The 23,995-nt window shown below is 48.5% G+C and overlaps 1 protein-coding gene across 1 annotated transcript in view; it reads right to left on the bottom strand.

The window, feature by feature from the left end:
* The window catches only part of zswim2 (zinc finger, SWIM-type containing 2), an 84,078-nt gene that overhangs the window by 2,296 nt on the left and 57,787 nt on the right, over positions 1-23,995 (bottom strand). Inside the window, exons 7-8 of the mRNA XM_038789208.1 lie at positions 18,001-18,128; positions 17,245-17,404 (exon numbers count right to left, since the gene is read on the bottom strand). Coding sequence (XP_038645136.1) covers positions 17,245-17,404; positions 18,001-18,128 — 288 coding nt within the window. The remainder of the gene's footprint in view (positions 1-17,244; positions 17,405-18,000; positions 18,129-23,995) is intronic.

Here is a 23,995-nt window from a genome sequence, read left to right as displayed (position 1 = left end):
ATTTCCATAAGATTAATGAGAGCCACCCCTTATCCAACGACCTCCTGTCATTCAGCGGTCTCCCCAGCAAATGGTCACACTGGTGCCGATTAGTACCCCTTTTTAAAAACGTGAACCTGGCGGAAGGGCTTCTGTGGGGAGACGAGGAGGTGAGTAGCCATCTTTGCTCACAGGCAAAGAGCCCGGGGGCACTGGGCTTGCTGCCCCTGTGCACATTGGTGGTTGGGGGACCCTCCTTGGATCGTGTGTACTTGTTCCGGGGGCAGCCCTTGTACCTGCCCGTCTGCCCCCAGGCCACCCATAACCCCTACCGACTGCTGAGGCTTCTGGCCGTGCAGCTGAAGGCTGTTGCTAATAGGGAATTGGCAATCATGGTTAAGCACTTCACACAACCCAAGTGTATTCCCGTGGGTGGGCGGACCATGTAGCATGTGGGAGTCATAGCCTAGCATCCCAATCAGACCGTGATGCCTGGACAATGTACCTGAGCACTGTGGGAGGCAACACCACACATGCAGCAAGCCAACATCCTAACACCCAGGGGATGGCAACAGCTCTAGCAACATGGACACGGCCGGAGGGTGGGTGAGTGCCACGGAGAGGAGTGCAGCAACTGGTCCAGGTGATGTTGTGAGTGGGTGACTGGGGTACAAGATCTGGGGCCCGGTGAGGGGGCACACTGCGTCCTGGAGTACGTGGGGAGGGCGTTTCGGGTAGGGGGGGTGGGGGGGAATGGAGGCTCTCAGGGTGTGAGCCACTGCTGTTTGTCAGTCTACCACCCTCTCCCAATGCCTGACAGATATTGAACACTATGGCAGGGATGTTGGACGCAGAGGTTGCCTAGTGATGCTGTTGCAATGCGATGTGGCCAGACGCCGAAGAAGGCGCCAGCAGCAGCAGGATCTGCAGACGCTCGAGGCAGTGGACCTTGTGCCGGACCCCGTCCTACACCCTGGGGACCCGGCCGCCCATCAGGCTAGAGAGGGACCCAGAAGGGTGTCCTGCGACGGCCCAGGTAGTACAGCTGCCACTGGTCATTAGAACAAACGACGGCAGCGTGTGCCACTTGTCACCGTGTGGAGGCGAAGGTCACTGCAGCCCTGAACCTTTATGCCACGGGATCATTTCAGGGCTCACAGGCCACAGCCCACAGGTGTATCCGGCAGTATCACAGCATGCCCGGGTGGAAGGCTACATCATTTTATACATGCCTAACAGGATGCCAGGCAGCAGGTGTCTCCGCCATCTTCGGGATGCCCCAGGTCCGGGGAGTCATAGATGCCACGCATGTTGCCCGGTGCTCACCGGGCCATCTGGGGGTGCCCTATGTTACCCGGAAGGGGTTCAACTCCCTCAACATTCAGCTCCTGTACGACCACCAGATGAAGATAATGGTTGTGTGTGCGCACTTCCCAGGCAGTGTGCACGACAGCTACATCCGAGGGCAGTCAGTCACCCTGCCCTCTTCCAGGAGCACCCCAGGATGGCAGTTGGCTCTTGGGGGATAAGAGATATCTGCTGAAGGCCTGGCTAATGATGACAGTACGGAGGCCGGAGACCGAACCTGAGACCCGCAATAATGAGGTCCATGCACCCACCGGGCTGACATTGAGTGTTGGACTACTCAACGTGTGGTTCTGATGCCTTGAGCGATTCGGAAGTGCACTCCAGTACACCGCACGGTGGTTCATCTGCTTTGTTGTGGTCCGCTGGGTCCTCCACAACCTCGCACATGGGGCCACCTCAGAGGAGGAGGGGGGCGGGGACGAGGATGATGAGAAGCTGCTGGAGCAGCAGAGGCTGGAGGATGAGGCCGGGGAGAAACATGATGCCCAGCTGGAGACTGCAGGACAGGCGGCAGCTATGATGGTTCAGCAAGCCCGGAGGGGCAGGGAGGCCCTCTTTCTGGCCCGATTCGCGTTGGATGTGGCCTGGTCCATCGTCGCATCCTTACCCCCCCTCCACCCCCATTTCCCACCCTCCCAGGGTATGTGTCACATCACTCCATGATGCTGGTACTGTGTCAGCCTGGTACTGGGTGATATTCCCCAGCGAGGCAGACATAGTGCTGAGGTCCTCAGCATGGCTGTCACCGACTGTGTGATGCCTTGGACACCTTCACTAATGCTGCTGATGTCGTGCATCAGGCTCTCCACTGCGGTCGCCACCCGAGCAATGCTGGCCACGGTGCCACTCATTGGCGGCGCCATCTCCTGCGGCCGTAGCCTCTGTGACTCCTCCAATTGGCTATGGATCTGCTGGAGTGATGCTGATTCCTCCCTCTGAATGAAACGGCCACTCCCTATTATCTCCATCAGTTCCGGGTAATTCTGTTCCAGAGGCTCAGCATCTGGCTGGGGGTCAGCTGGGTCCAGGAGTCCAGCAGACCTCCAACTGCTGACTCCCCTGGGTGTTCCTGCCTCCACCAGATGTGCACATCAGCAGTGTGGTGCTCACCAGATAGTGCCCCAGAAGCTTGTCCACTAACATTTCCCACCGAGGTGTGTGTTTCTGCGCTGGTGGAGGGTGGGGATGACAGCTGTGCTGCGACTATAACAGTTGCATCCTCGGAGCTCTCCTCCAAGGTGTTCTCCTTGATGCCGTCGGCTGCTCGACCTGTAGGAGCATGGACATGTGGTCAGTGGGAGAGTCGGCCAGTAAGGCAATCGCTACTCACGTTTGACAGGTCCGCTGTGGTCGTTCACCTCTGCGGCGTCCACCAGCCTCCGCGTTGGTGACCACCCTGTCCTTTGCCACACAAGTCACCTCCAAGCCCCGCTCCTTGAAGTAGGTGAGGTTTCCCAAGTCCGGCACCCACTGCTAGTCTGGGCCCTCTCCCACCGATTATGGGAGAGCTATTCCTGAGGAGACAAAAAGAGGGGACTGTTAGCCACACGTGTGGTTCACAGTTGTTGGGGGCGGGGGGGGTGAAGGGAGGATTAGGTTGGGGGGAGGGTTGGGGGTCACGTGGGGGATGCTCCCTTGAGGAATGGGACATTGTTGTCTACTCATTCGTGCAGCACGGTGTAGGTCGGTGACCTTCTTCCGACACTGGAGGGTAGTCCTCCTGATCACAGTGCCCGAGCTGACTGCTGCCATCTCACCCAGGCAGCACTGGCTGCCTTGTGGCTCACCGGGACCCTCGGGGGAACAGGGCATCATTCCTGGCCTCCACCGCTTTCAGGAGCCATCCTAGGTCAGCAGTCCCAAACCTTGGGGCCGGTCTCCTTGGTGCCATTGTTGTGAGCTGGCTGGGGTTGTCTGAGCAAGTGCAGCCTAAGTGCTGCTCGATGTTGTTAGTAGGGAGCTGGCGAGTGCGGTCCCAGCGAATAAGTTGACGAGTGTTCATTTGTGGTGAGTAGCCCGTGAGGCCTTGTTAAGTGGACTAATTAATGTTGACTAGCTTTGCCGCCCTCGCTGGGCCGAGCGCTCGGAAACGCGCGACAATTCCTCCTTGCTGGCACACTTGGCGATATTTCCAGAAGATTGTGCCCAATATTTCTATGGACGCGATTCTCCATGATTCCTGTATTCAAGAGTCAGGGCCCGAGGGGGGCCATGCCCATGAAATGAGGGTCGGGGAGGGGAGGGGAGGGGGGGGGGGGGTTGTTGTTGAAGGTGGGAGAGTGCAGGACAGGTAAATAGGGGCCTCAGCGAGGTTGGAGGGGTGACGGGTGGGAGGCCTGTGATGTACCATCAATTGAACACGAGACGAGTTGCTGAACAAAAGTATGGCTTTAATCTACTAGATGTTAGCCCTGCGGTCGATTACAGTAGAAGGACGACCACCGGGAGTACTGGGTATTTATACCCCGCCCTGGAGGCGGGGTTAACTCAGCCTCTCGACCAATCGGGGAGCCGTCACATGACTGGTCTCAACCAACTGGTCGAGAGGCACATGACCGACCAGGGCCAATGGTAAGCCAGTGTTCTGCACCAATGGCAAGCCGGTGTTCTGCACCAATGGCAGGCAGCTATGCTAATCATACCACCACAGCCTGGAAGGGAAGGGATGCTGCAATGGGGCATGGGGGGGCCTGAAGAGTGGGCACTCCTGGGGACCCCATAGTGGGGTGTCCTCACTTCGGGAATGTGGCGTATTGTTCATGTGTGTGTGTGTGTGTGTGGGGGGGGGTGTGGGGTGACATTGTCCATGGGTTGTGGAGTACAAGTTCACTTAAGAGATCGGGGCACCCTTTCAAAATGACGGTCCAATCTCGGAGTTTAGCTCCCCAGTGCTAAAGGAATTCTAAGTGTGGCTAGACCGGTGAGAAACTCCCCACGGCCCAAAAAAGTAACTAAGTGTCATCGAATAGTGGTGGGGAACTCCCTGAAAAACCTGCCACAATTTAATTAGAAATTGTTTGGGAGAATCGCACCAAAGATGTGGATCTTAATGTATACTTTGCATCTGTCTTCACAAAGTATCATAATGATTTAAACATTGTAGTCAAGGAAGGGGAGTATGAAATATTAGATGGGATATACCTCAATAGAAGTGACAATAAACCCAAATCCAAATTCATAGTGACAGAGAAAATTTGAAAGAAGTTTAGCATCTTTGAAAGTCGGTGAATTGACATGCCAGAATCTGGCAGATAAGGGCCGGATTCTCCAATTATGGGGTTATGTTCCCACGCCCGCCAGAAAACGGACACAAATCACTCTGGACTTTTCCTAAAACATCTGGGGTGATTCTCTGTTTTTAAGGGGGCTTGCAGGGCCCTGGCGTGTGCCGCGCAGCTCCTGCGGCCGATACGGGGCCCTGCACTTGCGGCCGCCTGTTTGCGCATGCGTGCGGCGGCCGCCTGCGGCGCTGGCCTGGTAAAACATGGCGGATCCACACAGTGGGCAGTCGCGGAAGATGATAGGCCCCCCCAGATCGCGCGCGCCCGCCGATCGTGGCCAAGGCAGCCGCGACCCCGAGCTCCTGCCGGGTGGAACCATACGTGAACCACGCTGGCGGGAACTCGGTCGGTCGACTGCAGAGAATCGCCTCTTTCAACGGCCCCTGACTGGCGCCGGGTTGACCGCGCGCGTGCGATGATTCGCCGGTCGCCGGTGAATCACCCGAAGCCATCAAGAGTCCGATGCCCCATTCTCCGCCCCCGTGTCGGGTGCGATTGCGGCGCGAGGCATCGGAGAATCCCGGCCAAGGAAAGCAAGGAAGGAACTACTAGTGGCTCCGACTATTATAGAACTGGAGGACTGCGAACATTATATTTTTGTTTAGAAAGGGAGGAACGGATAAATGGAGTAGTTACAGGCCAGTCAGGATAACCTCACTAGTATTAGAACATAGAACATAGAATTTACAGTGCAGAAGGAGTCCATTCGGCCCATCGAGCCTGCAGACAAACTGCTGGAAATAATTCTTTTTTTTTTAAATGAATTTTTATTAGGGTTTTCTTTTAATTTAAAACAAAGATGAAAGTGAACATACACAGAAACTTTATACATCGGTTACCATTCACTATTTACATTTGTTACAATTCGTACTTCTCTACAAGTGCCTAGCCTTGACTTGGCCTCCTGATCCCAATTTCCTCTTTCTTCCCGATCCCCTCCATTTTTTATCTGTCATGTCTTCTTTGTTTGTTGGATCATCCAATTGGACCCGTTGGGCTAGTGTGGTGTTACATATGCTATTTGTTAGTTTTGGTTGGGTTCTGTGCCTCTTTATTCCTTCCCTCCATCCCCCAACTCCCCATCCCTCTCTTTCTGTTTGTGTCTGTGGACCTTTTGTGGATCCTCCCTGTCCCGGGCTTATTGGCTGATGGCTACAAACAGGTCTAGGAACAGGTTGGTGAATGACCCCTTCCTTTTATGGAAGCCCTCTACCTACCCTTGGATGGTAAATTCGCTTTTCTCCAGTCCGTAGCTTTGGGCGGTGCTGCTGATCGCCAGACGAGCAGTATTGTCCAGTGGGCAATTAGGGAGGCAAAGGCAAGGGTGTCAGTCCTCCTCTCCATAAAGAGTTTTGGCTGTTCTGATATCCTGAAGACTGCCACTTGGGGCATGACTCCACCCTCATCCCCGCAACGATGGACATGAACCTGACAAGTCTGTGGCATGATCAGAACATGTGGGCGTGGTTGGCTGGGTCTCTCTGGTGCCATTCACATTTGTCTTCCACCACCGGGAAGAAACTATTCATTCAGGGTCTGGTTAAGTGAGCTTTGTGTACCACTTTCAGTCGCTCCAGAGTCCCCACCCTATTTCAAAGCCGAGGTCTTCCTCCCATTTTACTCTCGTCCCATCCAGTGGAGAGCGTGCCTTTCCCAACAGATGCCCTTACAGGTCTCTGCAGTTTTCCCTCCATAGGTTGGCCGCGTCTAATAGGTCCTCTAATAGTGATTGCTGCGGTGGCCGAGGGTATGTCTTTGTTTCCCTACGGAGGAAGTTTTTAAACTTGCAGTGTTTTTAATTTGTTTACCCCGGTCAGTTGGAACTTCTCTATCAGTTCCTCGTGTGTTGTCAGTCTGTTGTTTGTCCAGAAATCCCTAACTGTCAACATCCCCCAATCCAGTCTCCACCTTATGAAGGTGGCATTTATTTTGGCTGGCACAAACCTGTGGTTGTTGCAGATGGGGGCCTTAATGGACATCTCAGTAGATGTACAACTGCTGTTGTAGTTGACTCCGCGACCGGAGTGTGGCTATCACCACTGGACTTGTTGAGTGCCTCGCCGGAGGGGATGTGAGCGCTGCCGTGGCCAGGGCCTAGAAGGATGTCCCTGTGCAGGTGCTCCCCACCATTTTTATCCATTCAGCCTCTGATTCCTTTATCTATGCCTTTACGCTTTCCGCTGTTGCTGCCCAGTGATAACATTGGAGGTTTGGGAGGGTTTCTTGTTCTTTGCAGGACTGTTTTGGGAGTCCTTGGGTGGTGATAGGAGTTATAGAGTCGTGGTCACACCCAAGGTGCAGGCAGACAGATGGGTGACCGCTAGAAAGGGCAGGCAGTCAGTGCAGGAATCCCCTGTGGCTGTCCCCCTCTCTAACATGTATACTGTTTTTGATACTGTTGGGGGGGGATAGCCTATCATGGGAAAACAACAGCAGCCAAAACAGTGGCACCACAACATGCTAAGGGTAGGACAAGGCATTCATGGCTGACAAGGGAAGTCAAGAACAGCATAAAAGCAAAACAAAAAGCATACAAAGTGGCGAGAATTAGTGGGAAGCCAGAGGATTGGGAAGCTTTTAATCGTGAGCAGAAGACAATTAAAAAAACAATAAGGGGGGAGAAGATGAAATATGAGTGCAAGCTAGCTAGTAATATAAAGGAAGATAGGAAGAGTTTTTTTTTCAATATATAAAAGGCAAGAGAGGCAAAAATAGAAATTGGACCACTGGAAAATTGGCTGGAGAAGTACTAATAGGAAACAAAGAAATGGCAGAGGAACAGAATAGTTGCTTTTCAGAAGACACCAGTGGGATGCCAGAGCTTCAGGAGAATCAGACGGCAGAGGTGATTCAGTGACTATCACTAAGGAGAAGGTTCTGGGGAAACTGAAAGGCCTGAAGGTGGATAAATCACCTGGACCGGATGGACTACACCTCAGGGTTCTAAAAGACTTAGCTGAGGAGATTGTGGAGGCATTGGTTGTGATCTTTCAGGAATCAGTGGAGGCAGGAAAGGATCCTGAGGATTGGAAAATGGCTAATGTAAGACCGTTGTTTAAGAAGGGAGAGAGGCAGAAGACTGGAACTTATAGGCCGGTTAGCCTGACTTAGGTCATTGGTAAGATTTTAGAGTCCATTATTAAAGATAACATCGCGGAGTATTTCGAAGTGCATGATAAAATAGGACTGAGTCAGGACGGCTTCATCAAGGGGAGGCCAAGTCTGACAAATCTGTTAGAGTTCTTTGAGGAAGTAACAAGGAAGTTAGACAAAGGAGACCAGTGGATGTGATTTATTCAGATTTCCAGAAGACCTTTGACAAGGTGCCACATAGGAGACTGTTAAATAAGTTAAGAGCCCATGGTGTTAAGAGTAAGAACCTGGCATGGATAGAGGATTGGCTCTGGAGAGTGGGAATAAAGGGGTCTTTTTCAGGATGGCAGCTGGTGACTAGTGGTGTGCCACAGTGGTCTGTGCTGGGATCACAACTTTTCACAATATACATTAATGATCTGAAGGAAGGAACTGAAGCAACTGTTGCTAAGTTTGCAGATGATACAAAGATCTGTAGAGGGACAGGTAGTATTGAGGAAGCAAGGGGGCTGCAGAAGGATTTGGACAGGCTAGGAGAGTGGGCAATGAAGTGGCAAATGGAATACAACGTGGAAAAGTGTGAGGTTATGCACTTTGGAAGGAGAAATGGTAGCAGAGACTATTTTCTAAATGGGGAAATGCTTAGGAAATCAGAAGCACAAAGAGACTTGGGAGTCCTTGTTCCCAATTCTCTTAAAGTTAACGTGCAAGTTCAGTCGGCAGTTTGGAAGGCAAATGCAATGCTCGCTTTCATGTTGAGAGGGCTAGAATACAAGACCAGGGATGTACTTCTCAGGCTATATAAGGCTCTGATCAGATGTGTTGGCCTTGGAAAGGATCCAGAGGAGGTTCACAAGAATGATCCTTGGAATGAAGAGCTTGTTGTATGAGGAACGGTTGAGGACTTTGGGTCTGTACTCATGGGTGTTTAGAAGGATGAGGGGGATCTTACTGAAACTTACAGGATACTGCGAGGCCTGGATAGAGTGGATGTGGAAAGAATGTTTCCATTTGTAGGAAAAACTAGAAGGATAGGTCAAATCTCAGACAAAAGGGACGATCCTTTAAAGCAGAGATGAGGAGGAATTTCTTCAGCCAGAGGGTGTGAATGTGAAACTCTTTGCCATAGAAGGCTGTGGAGGCCAAATCACTGAGGGTCTTTAAGACAGAGATAGGTAGGTTCTTGATTGATAAGGGGATCAGGGGTTATGGGGAGAAGGCAGGAGAATGGGAACAAGAAAAATATCAGCCATGATTGAATGACGGAGCAGACTCGATAGAACGAGTTGCCTAATTCTGGTCCTATGTGTTATGCGTTCTCCCCCTCCACCCCCCACCCCCGCACAAACACCATGATCAATTTTTCCACTGAGTCGAAAAAGGCTTTGGGGATGTAGATCGCTATGGATCTGAACAGGAAGAGGAACCTGTGCCGTACGTTCATTTTGATTTGATTTGTTTTGATTTGATTTTATTGTCACATGTACCGATGTACAGTGAAAAGTATTTTTCTGCGTCCGAGGAATGTACACTGTACGTACATAGTAGACACAAGAATAATCAACAGGAAACATTGACAAAACAGTGATTGGTTACAGCGCGGAACAAGGGGCCAAACAAAGCACATACATGAGCAAGAGAAGCATAGGGCATTGTGAATAGTGTTCTTACAGGGAACAGATCAGTTTGAGGGGAGTCGTTGAGGAGTCTTGTAGCTATGGGGAAGAAGCTGTTCCTCTGTCTGGATGTGCGAGTCTTCAGACTTCTGTACCTTCTGCCTGATGGAAGGGTCTGGAAGAAGGCAATGCCTGGGTGGGAGGGGTCTCTGATGCTGTCTACTTCCTGAGGCAACGAGAGGTGTATACAGAATCAATGTGAGGTTGGCACGTTTGTGTGATGCGTTGGGCTGAGTTCACTAGTCTGCAGTTTCTTGCGATCTTGGACTGAGCAGTTGCCATACCAGGCTGCGATGCAGCCGATAGGATGCTCTCTATCGCACATCTGCAGACGTTTGTGAGAGTCGATGCAGACGTGCCAAATTTCTTTAGCTTCCGCAGGAAGTAGAGACATTGTTGGACTTTCTTGACTGTTGCATCAACGTGAGTGGACCAGGACAGACTGTTGTTGATGGTGACCCCCAGGAACTTAAAGCTATCGACCATCTCCACTGGTCTGCACCCTCCTCGACAGGGAGAGTGGGATTGTATCCCACCTAAGCATATCTTTTTAACTTCTCCACCAGGCTGGTCAGGTTTCACTTGTGGACCCGTGTCCAGTCATGGTCAATTTGAATCCCTACATAACGTAATTTGTTTTAGGCCTGTTTAAATGGCAATCCCTCCAGTCTGCCCCTCTCCCTTGCAGGTTCACCGGGAACATCTCACTTTTGCTCAGGTTGAGTTTGTGGCCCGAGAAGGTTCCAAACTCTTTCATGCTGCTTTGTGAGCCTGCAAGGTAGAGTAGCAGGTCAACCGCATAGAGCGAAACTCTGTGCTCTCTATCTCCTCTCTGGATCCCCTTCCAATTCTTTTCCGCTGAGTGCAATCGCTAGTGGTTCCAATGCTAGAGCCACCAGCAGCGGGGACAACAGGCATCCCTGCCTCGTGAGTCTGTGCAGCTGGAAGTACTTAGAGCAGGTGGTGTTCGTCCGTACACTCGCCATGGGAGTGCTGTGTAGGAGTTTCACCTAGGTGGTGATCCCCATTCCAAGCCCGAATCGCTCCTGTACCTCTATGTGGTACTTCCATTCGACTCAGTCAAAGGCCTTTTCTGTGACCAGGAGATGATCACCTCTGCTGTTCTCTCCCCGGATGGGGTCATTGTCACATTCAGGTGCTTAATGTTTGATGTTAGCTGTCTACCCTTAACAATGCCTGTTTGATCTTCTGCCAACACAGTTCTCCAGTCGCTGGACTAGGATTTTGGCGAGTATTTTCGCCTTTGTGTTGAACAGCAAAATGGGTCTGCAGGGTCTTAAGTAGCAACGAGATTGAGGCTTGTGCTAAAGTAGGTGGCAGGGTGCCCTCACTAGTGAGACTGTGAACATCTCCCACAAGTACAGGGCCTGTGCCATTGCAAATCTTTTGTAGAAGTTCACCGAGAATCCATCTGGTCCCGGCACCTTCCCTGCTTGCATGGAGTTGATGCTCTCCATGTCTTCTCCCAGTTCTAATGATGCTTCCAGCCCCCGTTTCCTATCTTCCCCCACAACAGGCACATCCAGTCCATTGAGGAACTGCTTCATCCCCAAGTCCCCTTTGGGAGGGAGTTGGGGGAAGCTCAGAGGTGTACAGCCCCTGGTAGAAGGCCTCAAATACGTTGTTGACCTTTTCTGTCTCCACTACCAGTTTGCCCCTGGCGTCTTTAATCTGAGCTATTTCCCTCATGGCTGCCTGCTTCCTCAGTTGGTGAGCCAAAGGCGACTGGCTTTGTCTCCGTGTTCGTACAGGGTCCCCCTGCCTGGCAGAGCTGGCGCACTGCTTTCCTCGTGGAGAGCTGGTCAGAGTCCATTTGTAACCTTTTCCTCTCCGCCAGGAGCTCTACGGTCGGGACCTCTGAGTTTTGCTGGTCTACCTCCAATATGGAGTCGACTAGCTTTTGCCTAGCCATCCTCTCTTCCCTATCCGTGTTTTGTAAGCAATAATTTCACCCCTGATCATAGGGCTCAGCACCTGCCAGAGCGTGGAGGGCGAGACCTCCCCCTTCCAGTTGTTAGTAATATCCTCATCTATGGCCTGTGATATTTTCTAGCAGCAAACCTTGTTGGCCAGGAGGGCCCTGGGTGGGTGAACCTCCATGGGTCCACTTCCCCCAGCTGCTCCATTAATATGTCGAGTTCTTTTGCCATATTAGAGGTCCTCCCTATTTTGGAGCTCGACCTGCCTGTACACAGTTAAAGCCCCCCCCCCCCCACAATAAGTCGGTGTGCGTCAGGGATTTCTCCCATGGTCTTTTTTATAAGCTTTGTGTCATCCCAGTTGGGCGTATACACGTTCAACTGGGCTACTGGTCCCCGTTTAGGACATCGCTGACCATGACGTTTAGTGCCTCTGGGTCCGTACTGTCCTCATTGCAGTAAACATCGTCCTCTTATTTAAAAATATGGCTAATCCTCTTGCTCTCATCCCGTAGCAGGAATGGTAGGTCTGTCCACCCAGCCCTTCCTTACCCGCTGTCGGTCCTTTTCCGTCAGGTCCATCTCTTGGAGGAAGACTATGTCAGCTTGCATATGAAGACTCTGGATCTTTTCACTGGACTGTTAAGTCGCATGACATTCCAGGTGACTATTCTGTTGAGGGGTTCTTCCCGTATTCAAAGCGAGGCAGTGCGGTCCCGAACAAAGGTCTATATTCTCTGTTTCTAGGTTTTGATGTCCGGAGCATGTGTGGACTTTTACGACAGAAAAATCAGCACCACACGTGGACTGATTCCAATACCATTAATGGGCTAGCACCGGCGCCACATGGAATTCCACAATCAATTCCACTAAAAACGTCATCTGTGGTTGGCACCATGAGGCTGACAAGCCGCAGCTGCACATAAACGATCTTTCCCCCCACACACACTGGCCCAGCCAGCAAGATGGTTGGAAAGAGAGCAGGCCATGGTTCAGAGACTGTGAGCTGGAGAACCTCCTGGACGTGGTGGAGGAGAGGTGGATGACACTCTACCCCGACCCAGGAGGAAGGCCGCCAAGCACCATCGTTTGCCGTGCCTGGGAGCAGTCAGCGCTGTGGGCAACGTCATCCGGACCGGAATCCAGTGCAGGCAAAAACTGCACGACCTCCTCAGCGCCGCATAGACCTTGGCGCACATGTCATGCGGCCTCCCGTGCCTGCCCGGCCCCATGTCTTGCTCATGCTCCCCTGCCCTGCATCCTCCTCGTCAGACGAGGTCTGCCCTTTCTCCTCATCCCGCTCCTCCATGACATCGCTCCTTTGCTGTGTGATAAGGGCAGCACGGTAGCATAGTGGTTAGCACAGTTGCTTCACAGCTCCGGGGTCCCAGTTTCCATTCCCGGCTTGAGTCACTGTCTGTGCGGAGTCTGCACGTTCTCCCCATGTCTGCGTGGGTTTCCTCTGGGTGCTCCGGTTACCTCCCACAGTCGAAAGATGTGCAGGTTAGGTGGATTGGCCATGCTAAATTGCTCTTAATGTTCAAAAGGGTTGGGTTGGGTGGGGTACTGGGCTACGGGGAGGGTGGAGGTGTGGGCTTGTGTAGGGTGCTCTTTCCAAGGGCCGGTGCAGACTCGGGCCGAATGGCCTCCTTCAGCAGTGTGAATTCTATGATTCCCAGCCTGCTTTACTGGACAAATTTGTGAAGGGATCGTGAAGAAAAGCTCCCTCCCTGGAATGTGACCAGGAGTTTAGCCAGGTACAGCATGCTAAATTTTACATTGCTTTCGGCTGGTTGAACTTCACCTGCACATGGCCAGGTCTGCCCCAATGTCCTGGTAAATCCTGATCGGATACCCTTCCAAGTTTTCAGGTCTTTGTTTGCCTTACCCAGCGCAGGATTCTTTCACGATTCTGGTACTGATGCATCTTGGCGATTATCGCTGTCCGCTTCTTTCAGGCCTTGGATTTCAGCCAAAGTGACCGGTGGACTCTGTCTATTTCTGGCGGGTTGGGGAAGCTGTCCCTTCCCACCAGGTTTCCCAGCATCAGGGCCACATAGTCTGTGGGGACCCTGCTTTTGATCCCTTCTGGCAGGCCCACTATTCTTCAGTTTTGGCGCCGTAACCGGTTCTCTTGGTTCTCTCTTTTCCCCTTCAGACTTTCTGCGTTCGACCAACCTCGCTATTCCGTCTCCCGGGCAGCGATCGGGTCGCTCTGGTCTGTTGAGGCTTTTTCTAGTTCTTTGATAGTGCTCCCCTGTGTCTCCAGTCGCCTCTCTATCTTGTCCTGGGCTACCTGCATGGTTGCCAGGGCCTCCGCGACCGCCATCATGACTGCAGCTTGGATATCGAACTTTGTCCCTTCCCTGTGTTCCCTTTGTTCCCTGGAGAAGAACTTCCTCCATCCGCCCTCTGGTGAGGCTGCGCCCGGTGTGTGGCTTGTTGAACCTTCGCGTTCAGGTATGGCTAGCTTTTCGTCGCCTCATGCGTCTGTTGTCTTGGCCACTTGTTTCTCCTAGTTTCTTCCATTTCTTTTTTAAAATAAATTTAGAGTACCCAATTATGTTTTTCAATTGAGGGGCAATTTAGCACGGCCAATCCATCTAACCTGCACATCTTTTGGGGTTGTAGAGGTGAAACCCACACAGATACATGGAGAATGTGCAAATTCCACACAGACAGTGACCCGGGACCAGGATTGAACCCGGGTCCTCAGCGCCTTAGGCAGCAATGCTAACCACTGTGCCGCCCTTCCGATTCTTGTCTCATTATGGCCTCTGTAGTTACTGTTGTTTAGCATCCTCTCTTGTGCTATTGTTAGATAGGAGATACATTTATCCCTGTTTTCGCGGGCTATTTTGGGTAAAAGTCCCTGTTCTCGGGTTCAAAATCCACAGTGTTCTGCTCCAAAGATATAGGCGGGCTTGGCTCTCCCAAATGTATTGTTTTATTATTGGGCTGCTAACATCCAAAAAACCTTGCAATGGATTAGTGACCCTGATTCAATTTGGGGGCAAATGGCGGTTCACCCGTTTACTACCTCTACTCTTCATGCTATAATTACCGCACCACTGCACTTCTCTCCTGCTAGATTTTCCTCAAGCCCAGTGGGGTCTCCTCACTTATGATTTGAAAACAGTTTTGACAGCACTTTAAGCTGCTTTCTCTGTGTTCTTTAGCCCCTATTTGTAAACGTCACTTCTTATTTTCTGCTTTGAACGCTTCATTAAATCTTGGAAGGCAAAGGTACTTAACATTTTGGGGACCTATTTGTCGAGGGGAGTTTGGCCAATTTTAGGAAGATGGCTGACAAATTACTGTTGCACAATTCTAGCCGGTTTCGTTATTTTCATATTTGCGACTTTTCTCAGAAGGTTTTCCCTACCTTTCCTTTGGCCCCATCCACCACCTTGCTGAAGAAGTTTTTATCCTTGGCTCAACCTGGTGAGCGGTATATTTCAGACCTCTATGTCTATATTCTTTTGTTGGATTCCACCCCATTGGATGGGGTGCGGGTGAGATGGGAGAGTGAGCTGGGTCCTATGCTTACAGATGAGGCTTCGAGGGAGGCCCTCTACAGGGTCAGCTTCATGTCCTCTTGTACTCAGTTCAGTTTGATTCAGTTTAAGGGGTTACACAGGATGCACTTAACCAAGGCAAGGATGAGTGGGTTTTCCCCAAAATAGCAGGACAGATGTGAATGTTGTTCGCTTGTCCCAGATAACCACACACAGGTGTTTTGGTCCTACCCCAAACTTGCCAGCTTCTGGGTTTTCTTTTTTGACATTTTATCGGAGATTCTTCGGGGGCTCTAAATCCACGCCTATTAATGGCCATATTTGGGGTCTCAAATTCACTGGCATTTCACTCTCGGGTGGGGGCAGATGGTGTCACCTTTGCCTGACTGATAACACTAAGGCGAATATTGCTTAGCTAGAGGTCTCCCATCCCGCTCGGTGCTTCTGCCTGTTTGGGCGATTAATGTATCCTGCACTTAGAGAAAACAAAATATACCATCAGGGGTCAGTTCTACCTGAGGTGGCAACCTTTTATTTCCTATTTTAAGGATCTAGATACCGTCAGCTGTTAGAGAGTTTAGTTATAGTGCTTAAGTTTTAGTTTGTGTCGTTGTTGTAGATTCGTTAATCATTTTTGACTTTGTACTCTCTGTCTTTGTTGGTTGATTACTTGTAATTTTGTTATTATGTAAAACTTCAATGAATATACTTTTTAAAAAAAAATTTGCTAAACAGTGAGAGATTAAAATTCTGAGTGTACCATTCTGTCAGTGAAGTGGAACTATTGCCTTCCCTGGATGCTGATGAGCATCCCATTCCAAATCGTAGGAAGGAGACCATTTAAAAGCTCCAGTGAGAGGACGACATCTGTAAGCTGCTAACTATCAGTGGCCAGAAATATAGTTGCATAATGATACTTCATTGAGGCACATGTGAGACTCAGAAGAGCCAAATAAGAAGATCAATTAAAGTTTAAGAATGCTCATAAGACAGTATATTGTTATTTTTTTCAGGAATAATCGACTGACTCTGGGATAAATTGCCTCTGCTGAGTACAATGCTGGAGCTTTACAAAGCCCATTGGAGCCCTCACCCACTCTCAGCAAATCAGATTTCTGTTGAGTCTAATTGGGACATAAATGGAACAATTCCCAGGGTATCCCTAGAAGTCCATACCCAGACTTCCTCCTCTTGAATTGAGAGAGGATGATCGGTAAACTTATTGGATTCCCTGAAGATGGAATTTAGATCAGAAGTTAACAGGCAGGAAACACAGTAGAACTGATTTCAAGCCTAAATTTCCAATGGATTTTTCACCCTCTCCGGCTTTAGGAATTTTAGCCTCACATTTAATGGGTTGGCTTTTAACCTATCTGAGAAAGAGTTATCAGCTGGTGTTAAATTTATTACAAGATTTTTACGAAAGCTCATGGGTAATTTCATCAGGTGTTTTTAAGAGTTGAGCACATTATTAAAGATGTGATTACAGGACACTTGGAAAATTACAACATGGTTAGGAAGAGTCAACATATGAAAGGGAAATCATGTTTGAAAATCTATTAGACTTTCTTGAAGGTAGATAAAGGTGAACCAGTGAATTTAGTATAATTTGATTTTCAGAAGGCATTCATTAAAGCGCCACACAAGAGCTTATTGTGCAAAGTTAAGGTGCGCGTAGAGGGTAATATATTAGTTTAAATGGCGAATGGGTGAAAACAAATATGAGGAATAAATGGGTCATTAGCTTCAGCTTACTGTAGCCAATCAGTCACACAAGCAGTATAAGATTACCTTTTCAAGTGATCTCAGTATGGAAGTTACACATCTTAGATAGTGCAGTGGTAGTAGAATAAAATGGAGCAAAATCCTGATAAGGCAATTCCCAGCTCAAACAACCAATTTTGAATGGGAACTGAGGCAGCTGCATTTTCTGCCTAACCAAAAACTTGGCCCATGAGCCGAGCATACAGATTAGTTAAATGTCAGTAGCATGTCAGCTGTGATCATGGGTCAGCAAGCCCTTTTTATGTAGTGGTTAAAAGATTTAATTGACCCTCCTACCAAAGGGAGGTGTCTGATTTTTTTGGGGGGGGTTGGATGTATGAGGGTGGCTAATGCCACCCTCGCTACATCCCCTTTCTGCTGCAGTTTTTGCCTAAGATACACTCATATGGTGAAAGATAAGTAAACAAATTGACTCCAGATACTGTGGTAAGGTGAAGAATGGTGATAGCCAGTACCTGCTCTGCCTTTCTTATGCTGACAGAATAGGACAAAAGAAGTCTAGCATGGATCATGCAAAATATTACAACACAACAATGCCATGTATTGTATTGTCATTGATGCATAAAGTTGGAATTTACCTAATAACATGAGAAAATGTTCTTACCTTGTGATGACAAGGCAACCATCGAACTTGCTGCCTTAATTGGAATGCTTTTAGACAGACTCTGCACTGCTGACCGGGCACAAGTAGTTTGCTTCGCTCTTTCACTATTAACAAGGGTAAAGTCAGGACTACATGCCCTGGCACAGTGCTGGATCTATTCCTTTGAACACATAAACAACGTGTTACACAATAAATAAATTGAGTGAAATTACTGAACAAATATACTGGACCTGTTCATTTTAAGAAACTGTGTTTACATTCACTGAAGTATTACATAAGTAATGGGATTGCTGTTATGAAGTGGACATTCCAAATTCAAAAGATGATAATGATTTTTAGCCCTAATCATTTTGTTCCTGCATCAGGGGTGGAAAAATGGGATATTCTCCAATTGATCTGGTGAATGGTTTTACAATGCTGCATTACTGATGTCCTTTATCAGAATTCTTATAAAATTTGGGGGAACTGATCCATCATTGGCTTGAATCACTTTCTGTACAATATTATTAGGGCCAAGCTTTGGTTCGCCAATCGCTACTGCTTGGTTTATCTTATCAGCTTACCACATTTTCATTTCTTCACCACATGCTGATGCTGTTTTGGACAAACTGGTTCTTCACTTGGACTTTCGTTAAAAAAAGACAAAAGAGCATGCCAATTGTGGTTTGGTGAAAAAAATTGATGTAGAGCACATCAACTTATTTTACCTTCAGTGGATAAAACACGGAGTGTCATGACAGCCTGAAAACTACTTACCTATCTAATTGCTGAAGTACATCATAGTCATTGGGAAGGATCTCTCGATTCATTAGATCACTGATAACTGCTAATGGCAAAGGCAGGCCGGAAACCTGTTGTAGTGGTTTCCAACGCTGATTCCTCTTCTAAAATAATTTTAAAAATGAAACATTTCTGGTGTTTAGGACATAAGAATATAAAAACATAAGAACTAGGAGCAGGAGGAGGCCATCTGGCCCCTCGAGCCTCCACCACCATTCAATAAGATCATGACTGATCTTTTTATGGACTCAGCTCCACTTATCCGCCCACTCACCATAACATGTTATTCCTTCACTGTTCTAAAATCTACCTACCTTTGCCTTAAAAACATTTAACAAGGCAGTCTCAACTGCTTCACTAGGCAGATAATTCCACAGATTCACGACCCTCTGGGTGAAGAAGTTCCTCCTCAACTCAGTCCTAAATATGCTCCCCCTTATTTTGAGGCAATGCCCCCTAGTTCTAGTTTCACCCGCCAGTGGAAACAACCTCCCTGCTTCTAGCCTACCTAGTCCCTTCATAAGTTTATGTGTTTCTATAAGATCCCCCTCATTCTTCTAAATTCCAATGAATATAGTCCCAGTCTGCCTAGTCTCTCCTCATAAACTAATCCTCTCAACTCTGGAATCAACCTAGTGAATCTCCTCCACACACCCTCCAGTGCCAGTCCATCCTATCTCAAGTATGGAGACCAAAACTACACACAGTAGTCCAGGTGTGGCCTCACCAGCACCCTATACAGCTGCAACATAACCTTCCTGATTTTAAACTCCATCTTTCTAGCAATGAAGGATAAAATTCCATTTGCTTTCTTTATTACTTGCTGCACCTGCAAACCAACTATTTGTGATTCATGTACAAGGACACCCAGGTCTCTCTGCACTGCAGGATGTGCAATTTTTTACTATTTAAATAATAGTCCATTTTTCTGTTATTCCTACCAAAATGGATGACCTCACATTTATCAATATTGAACTCCATTTGCCAGACCCTTCCCCACTCACTTAAACTATCTATATCCCTCTGCAGACGTTCAGGGCGGGATTCTCCGGCCGCGTCCAACTGGGACCGGAGAATCCCGCCCGAGGTCAATGGATTTCTCCATTCATAGAATCATAGACTTTACAGTGCTGAAGGAGGCTATTTGGAATCGAACCCGAGACCCTGGAGTCGTGAAGCAACTGTGCTAACCACTGTGCTACCGTGCTGCACTTTGGTCAGTGTCTCTCTTGTGGCTTTCTTGTGGTGGGCAGAATGGAAGAATCCAACCCTCAATGTCCTCTGCACACTTGGCTCTACCACTCATCTTAGTGTCATCTGTGAACTTTGACACATTATACTTGATCCCCAACTCCAGATCATTGATGTAAATTGTGAACAATTGCAAAACTAACACTGATCCCTGAGGCACACCACTAGCCACTGATCACCAACTAGAAAAACACTCATTTATTTCCACTCTTTTCTTTCTGGCAGTTAACCAATCCTCTATCCATGCTAATACATTATCTGTAATGCCATGTGTCCTTATCTTATGCAGCAGCCTTTTGTGCGGAACCTTATCAAATGCCTTCTGGAAATCCAGGTGCACCACATCTACTGGTTCCCCGTTGTTCACCACGCTCGTAATGTCCTCAAAGAATTCCATTAAATTAGTCAAACATGACCTGCCTTTCATGAATCCATGTTGCATCTTCCCAATGGGACGATGTCTCGCAATTTCTTCCTCAACGACAGATTCAAGCATTTTCCCCACTACAGACATTAAGCTAACCGGCCTATAGTTACCCCCCTTTTGTCTATCTCCTTTTTTAAACAGTGGCATCCCATATCCTGTTTTCCAATCTGCTAGAACCGCCCCAGAGTCCAGAAAATTTTGGTAAATTACCACAAGCGCATTTGTTATTTACCCCGCCACCTCTTTTAGTACCCTGGGATGCATTCCATCAGGGCCAGGAGACGTGTCTACCTTTAGCCCCATTAGTTTTCCCAACACTATCTCTTTAGTGATACTGATCGTTTCAAGGTCCTCACCTGCTATACCCTCCTTGCCAACAATTATTGACATGTGTGTGTCTTCCACTGCGAAGGCCGACACAAAATACCTATTCAATGCCTCAGCCATTTCCTCATTTCCCATTATTAAATCCCCCTTCTCATCCCCTCAAGGGCCAATGCTTATCTTAGCTACTCTTTTTCATTTTATGTATTTGTAGAAATCATTGCTATCTGTTTTTATATTCTGAGGTAGCTTACTCTTATAACCTATCTTACTTTTCTTTCTAGCTTTTTTCGTGGCTTTCTGTTGACCTTTAAAAAGATTTCCAAATCCTCTAGTTTCCCACTAATCTTTGCCACTTTGTATACCTTTTCTTCCAATTTGATTCTCTCCTTTATTTCCTTAGATACCCATGGCTGATTATCCTTTTTTCTACAGTCCTTCCTTTTCACCGCTATGTACTTTTACTGTGCACTGTGAGCAATCTCTTTGAAAGTCCTCCTCTGTTCCTCAGTTGTCCTACCAAAACGTCTTTGCTCCCAATCTACCCTAGCCAACTCCTCCCTCATCCCATTTAGTCTCCTTTGTTTAAGCACAAGACACTGCTATTGGATTTTACCTTCTCACACTCCATCAGTATTTTAAATTCAACCATACTGGTCGCTCCTTTTGAGAGAATCCGTGGGCAAGATTCTCCGCAAATGCGGAGAGTCGTAAAGGATGCCGTGAAACTGGCCGTGCTTCACGGCAGCCTTCACGCCCGTTCCCGGGACCCGATTCTCCCCCCCTCCATTGAGGCTAGGAGCGGGACCCTGGGAATCACGGCGTCGCGGCCTTAACGACCGTAGTTAAGGCTGCGCGCCAAGATGACGTGCGTCTGGCGTCTGTATGATGTCTCCCGCGTATGCGCAGGTTGGAACCGGCTCCAACCCGCGCATGCGCGGGTGACGTCATCACGCCATTGACGGAACCCATGCATGCACGGTTCCGCATTTCTCCACCGCCGCCCGACAAGATGTGGCGGCTTGATCTTGTCGGGCAGCGGAGGGGAAATAGTGCGTCCCTTTTGGACGCAGGCCCAACGATCGGTGTGCACCGATCGCAGGCCTGTCCGCTTCCGAGCACAACGGTGGTGCTCCCGCCCCAAACGGGCCTCTGGATGCCCGAAACAGGCATCCAGCGCCCGTTTTTACGACGGCAGCAAGCAGGTGTAAAAACAGGCGTAAAGGCCCGGCCGCTCGGCCCATCGGCCGCGGAGAATCGCCGCTCGTCGTAAAAAACGGCAAGCGGCGATTCGTGACGTGGGTCGGGTGTGGGGAGGGCGCAAAAAATGTCGGGAGACCCTCCCGCTATTCTTCCAACCGCCGTGGGCAGCGGAGAATCGCGCCCCCTAACTATGAGATCATTATTATTCCGGTCTCATTGCACAGCACTAGATTCAGGATAGCTTGCTTCCTCGTAGGTTCTATTACATACTGAATGAGAAAACTATCGTGATACATTCTATGAACTCCTTCTCAAGGCTGCCCTGACCGACCTGGTTTGACCAATCGACATGTAGATTAAAATCCCCCATGGTAACTGCAGTACCATTTTTACATGCATCAGTTATTTTTTTTGTTTATTGCCTGTCCCACCTGTGATGTTATTATTTGGGGTCTATAGACGACGTCTATCAGTGACCTTTTCTCCTTACCGTTTCTAATTTTCACCCAAATAGATTAAACCTTTTCCTCCATAGTACAGTGGTTGGCAGGACCACCACGTGCAGCACCTGCACCTATCCTCCACCCCCTCAAAGAACCTGCTCATCTGGGCCACAGTCATCTGTGCCCGTAGACCACCTTAAATTGTATCAGGCTGAGCCTGGCGCACGATTAGGATGCATTGACTCACCTCAGGGCCTCCTCCCATGATCCAGCCTCCAACTCTCCACCCAGCTCTTCTTCCCATTTTCTCTTCACCATCCCTATCGGGGCTCCCTCCCACTCCATCAGTTTTTTATAGATTTTGGAAACCTTCCTCTCTCCTACTCCTGTTCTCGACACCACCTTATCCTGTAGACCCTGGTGTGGCAGGTGTGGGAGGGTCGAAACCTGCCTTCTCACAAAATTCCTCACTTGCAGATACCGGAACCCATTCCCACCTGGCAACTCAAACTCCTCTTCCAGCTCCTCTACTCCAGCTCCTGCCACTACTACCGGGCTTGTGGAGTATCTGGCCAGTGTGAACGGCAGAAATGCCGTGCCGTTCACAGTACCCCCAACTCGTGTCTTTACACGAGACCGCCTCCACCCTCTCCCAAACCGACCCCTCCCCCACTACCTACTTCCCGGCCATTGCAATATTCAAGAATAGATATTTTGATCATAGAGACCGAATACATTGGCATTTGGGTGGACATAAAAATAGCAAAGGAAAGAAGCCACTGGTGGGAGTACTTTATAGGCTCCCTAATTGATGTTACACTGTATAACAGAGTATACATTAAAAAATAATGGGAGCTTACAAGAAAGGTACTGCAATAATTATGGGTAGCTTTAATCATTACATCAATTTGGCAAATCAAATTGACAAAGATAGCCAGGAGGATACATTCATAGATTGTATCGTGTACGGTTCTTACAATATATTCTGGAATCGAACAGGAACCAGGCTATTTTCGGTCCAGCAATGTGTAATGGGACAAGATTAGTTGAGGACCTCATTATAAAGGATCCTCATGGCAAGAGTGATCGTAACAGGTTAGAATTTCACATTCAGTTTCAGAGTGAGAAACGTGGGTTCATATGAGTGTCTTAACTTAAATAAAGGCAATTCCAAGGATATGAAGACAGAGTTGGCAAAAGTGATCTGGGAAAATAGATTCAAAGGTAAGATGGTAGAGAAGCAGTGGCAACCATTTAAGGGGCACTTCATAATTCTCAGCAAAGATATATTCCATTGAGGAAGAAAGACTCTACCAGAAGAATGCACCATCTGTGGCTAATTAAGTTAAGGATGGTATCAAATTTAAGAAAAAAAGTGTCTAATGCTGTGAAGATTAGTGATGGGCCAGAGGATTTGGAAAGTTTTAGAAACTGGCAAAGAATGACCAAAAATAAGAGGGAGAAAGTGGAACATGAGAGAAAACTCAATTGGAAGAAATATAAAAATGACAGTAGTATTGCTGCAAATATATTAAAATATACAAAATATATTTAAAAAAACCCATGTTGGGGGTTTAAATGTAATGAGACATGAGTCCAAGATCCCGGTTGAGGCTGTACTCATGCGTGCGGAACTTGGCACGTGAGAACACCACCCATCAGGTACGCAGTACATACTCCTGTGACTCGGCCAACGTTGCCTACCTCATACGCTGCAGAAAAGGATGTCCAGAGGCTTGGTACATTGGCGAAACCATGCAGACGCTACAACAATGGGTGAAAGGAACATTACGCAACAATCACCAGCCAGGAATGTTCCCTTCCAATCGGGGAACACTTCAGCAGTCAAGGGCATTCAGCCTCTGATCTTCGCCTTCAGGACGCACGAAATGCAGAATCACTGAGCAGAAACTGATAGGTAGGTTCCACATGCATAAGTACGACCTCAGCCGGGATCTTGGATTCATGTCTCACTACATTTAATTACATTTAACTCCTTACCATCTGGCCTGGGTTTGCCAAATCCTACCAACTGTCCTATCTTGAGACAATTAACGCCTCTTTAACCTGTGATTATCCCTCTCTCCAGTCGCACCATCTGGAACTGTAAAGATTTAATTACCTGCAAAGACTCGCATTCAAAGTATCATCTTGCATTATTGGCTTTGCCTTTATATGCAGTGTTTGTGTAACCTACCTCCTTACTCACTTGATGAAGGAGCTGTGCTCCGAAATCTAGTGATTCCAGATAAACCTGTTGGACTTTAACCTCGTGTTGAAAGACTTTTTACTTTTTTTTCCCCAGAGAATTTACAGTGCAGAA

This window comes from Scyliorhinus canicula, chromosome 2, assembly GCF_902713615.1.
Source record: "Scyliorhinus canicula chromosome 2, sScyCan1.1, whole genome shotgun sequence".
In the NCBI taxonomy this organism is placed as follows: Eukaryota; Metazoa; Chordata; class Chondrichthyes; order Carcharhiniformes; family Scyliorhinidae; genus Scyliorhinus; species Scyliorhinus canicula.
Note: the sequence above shows the minus strand (reverse complement) of the source record. Positions and strands in the feature narration are given on the sequence as shown.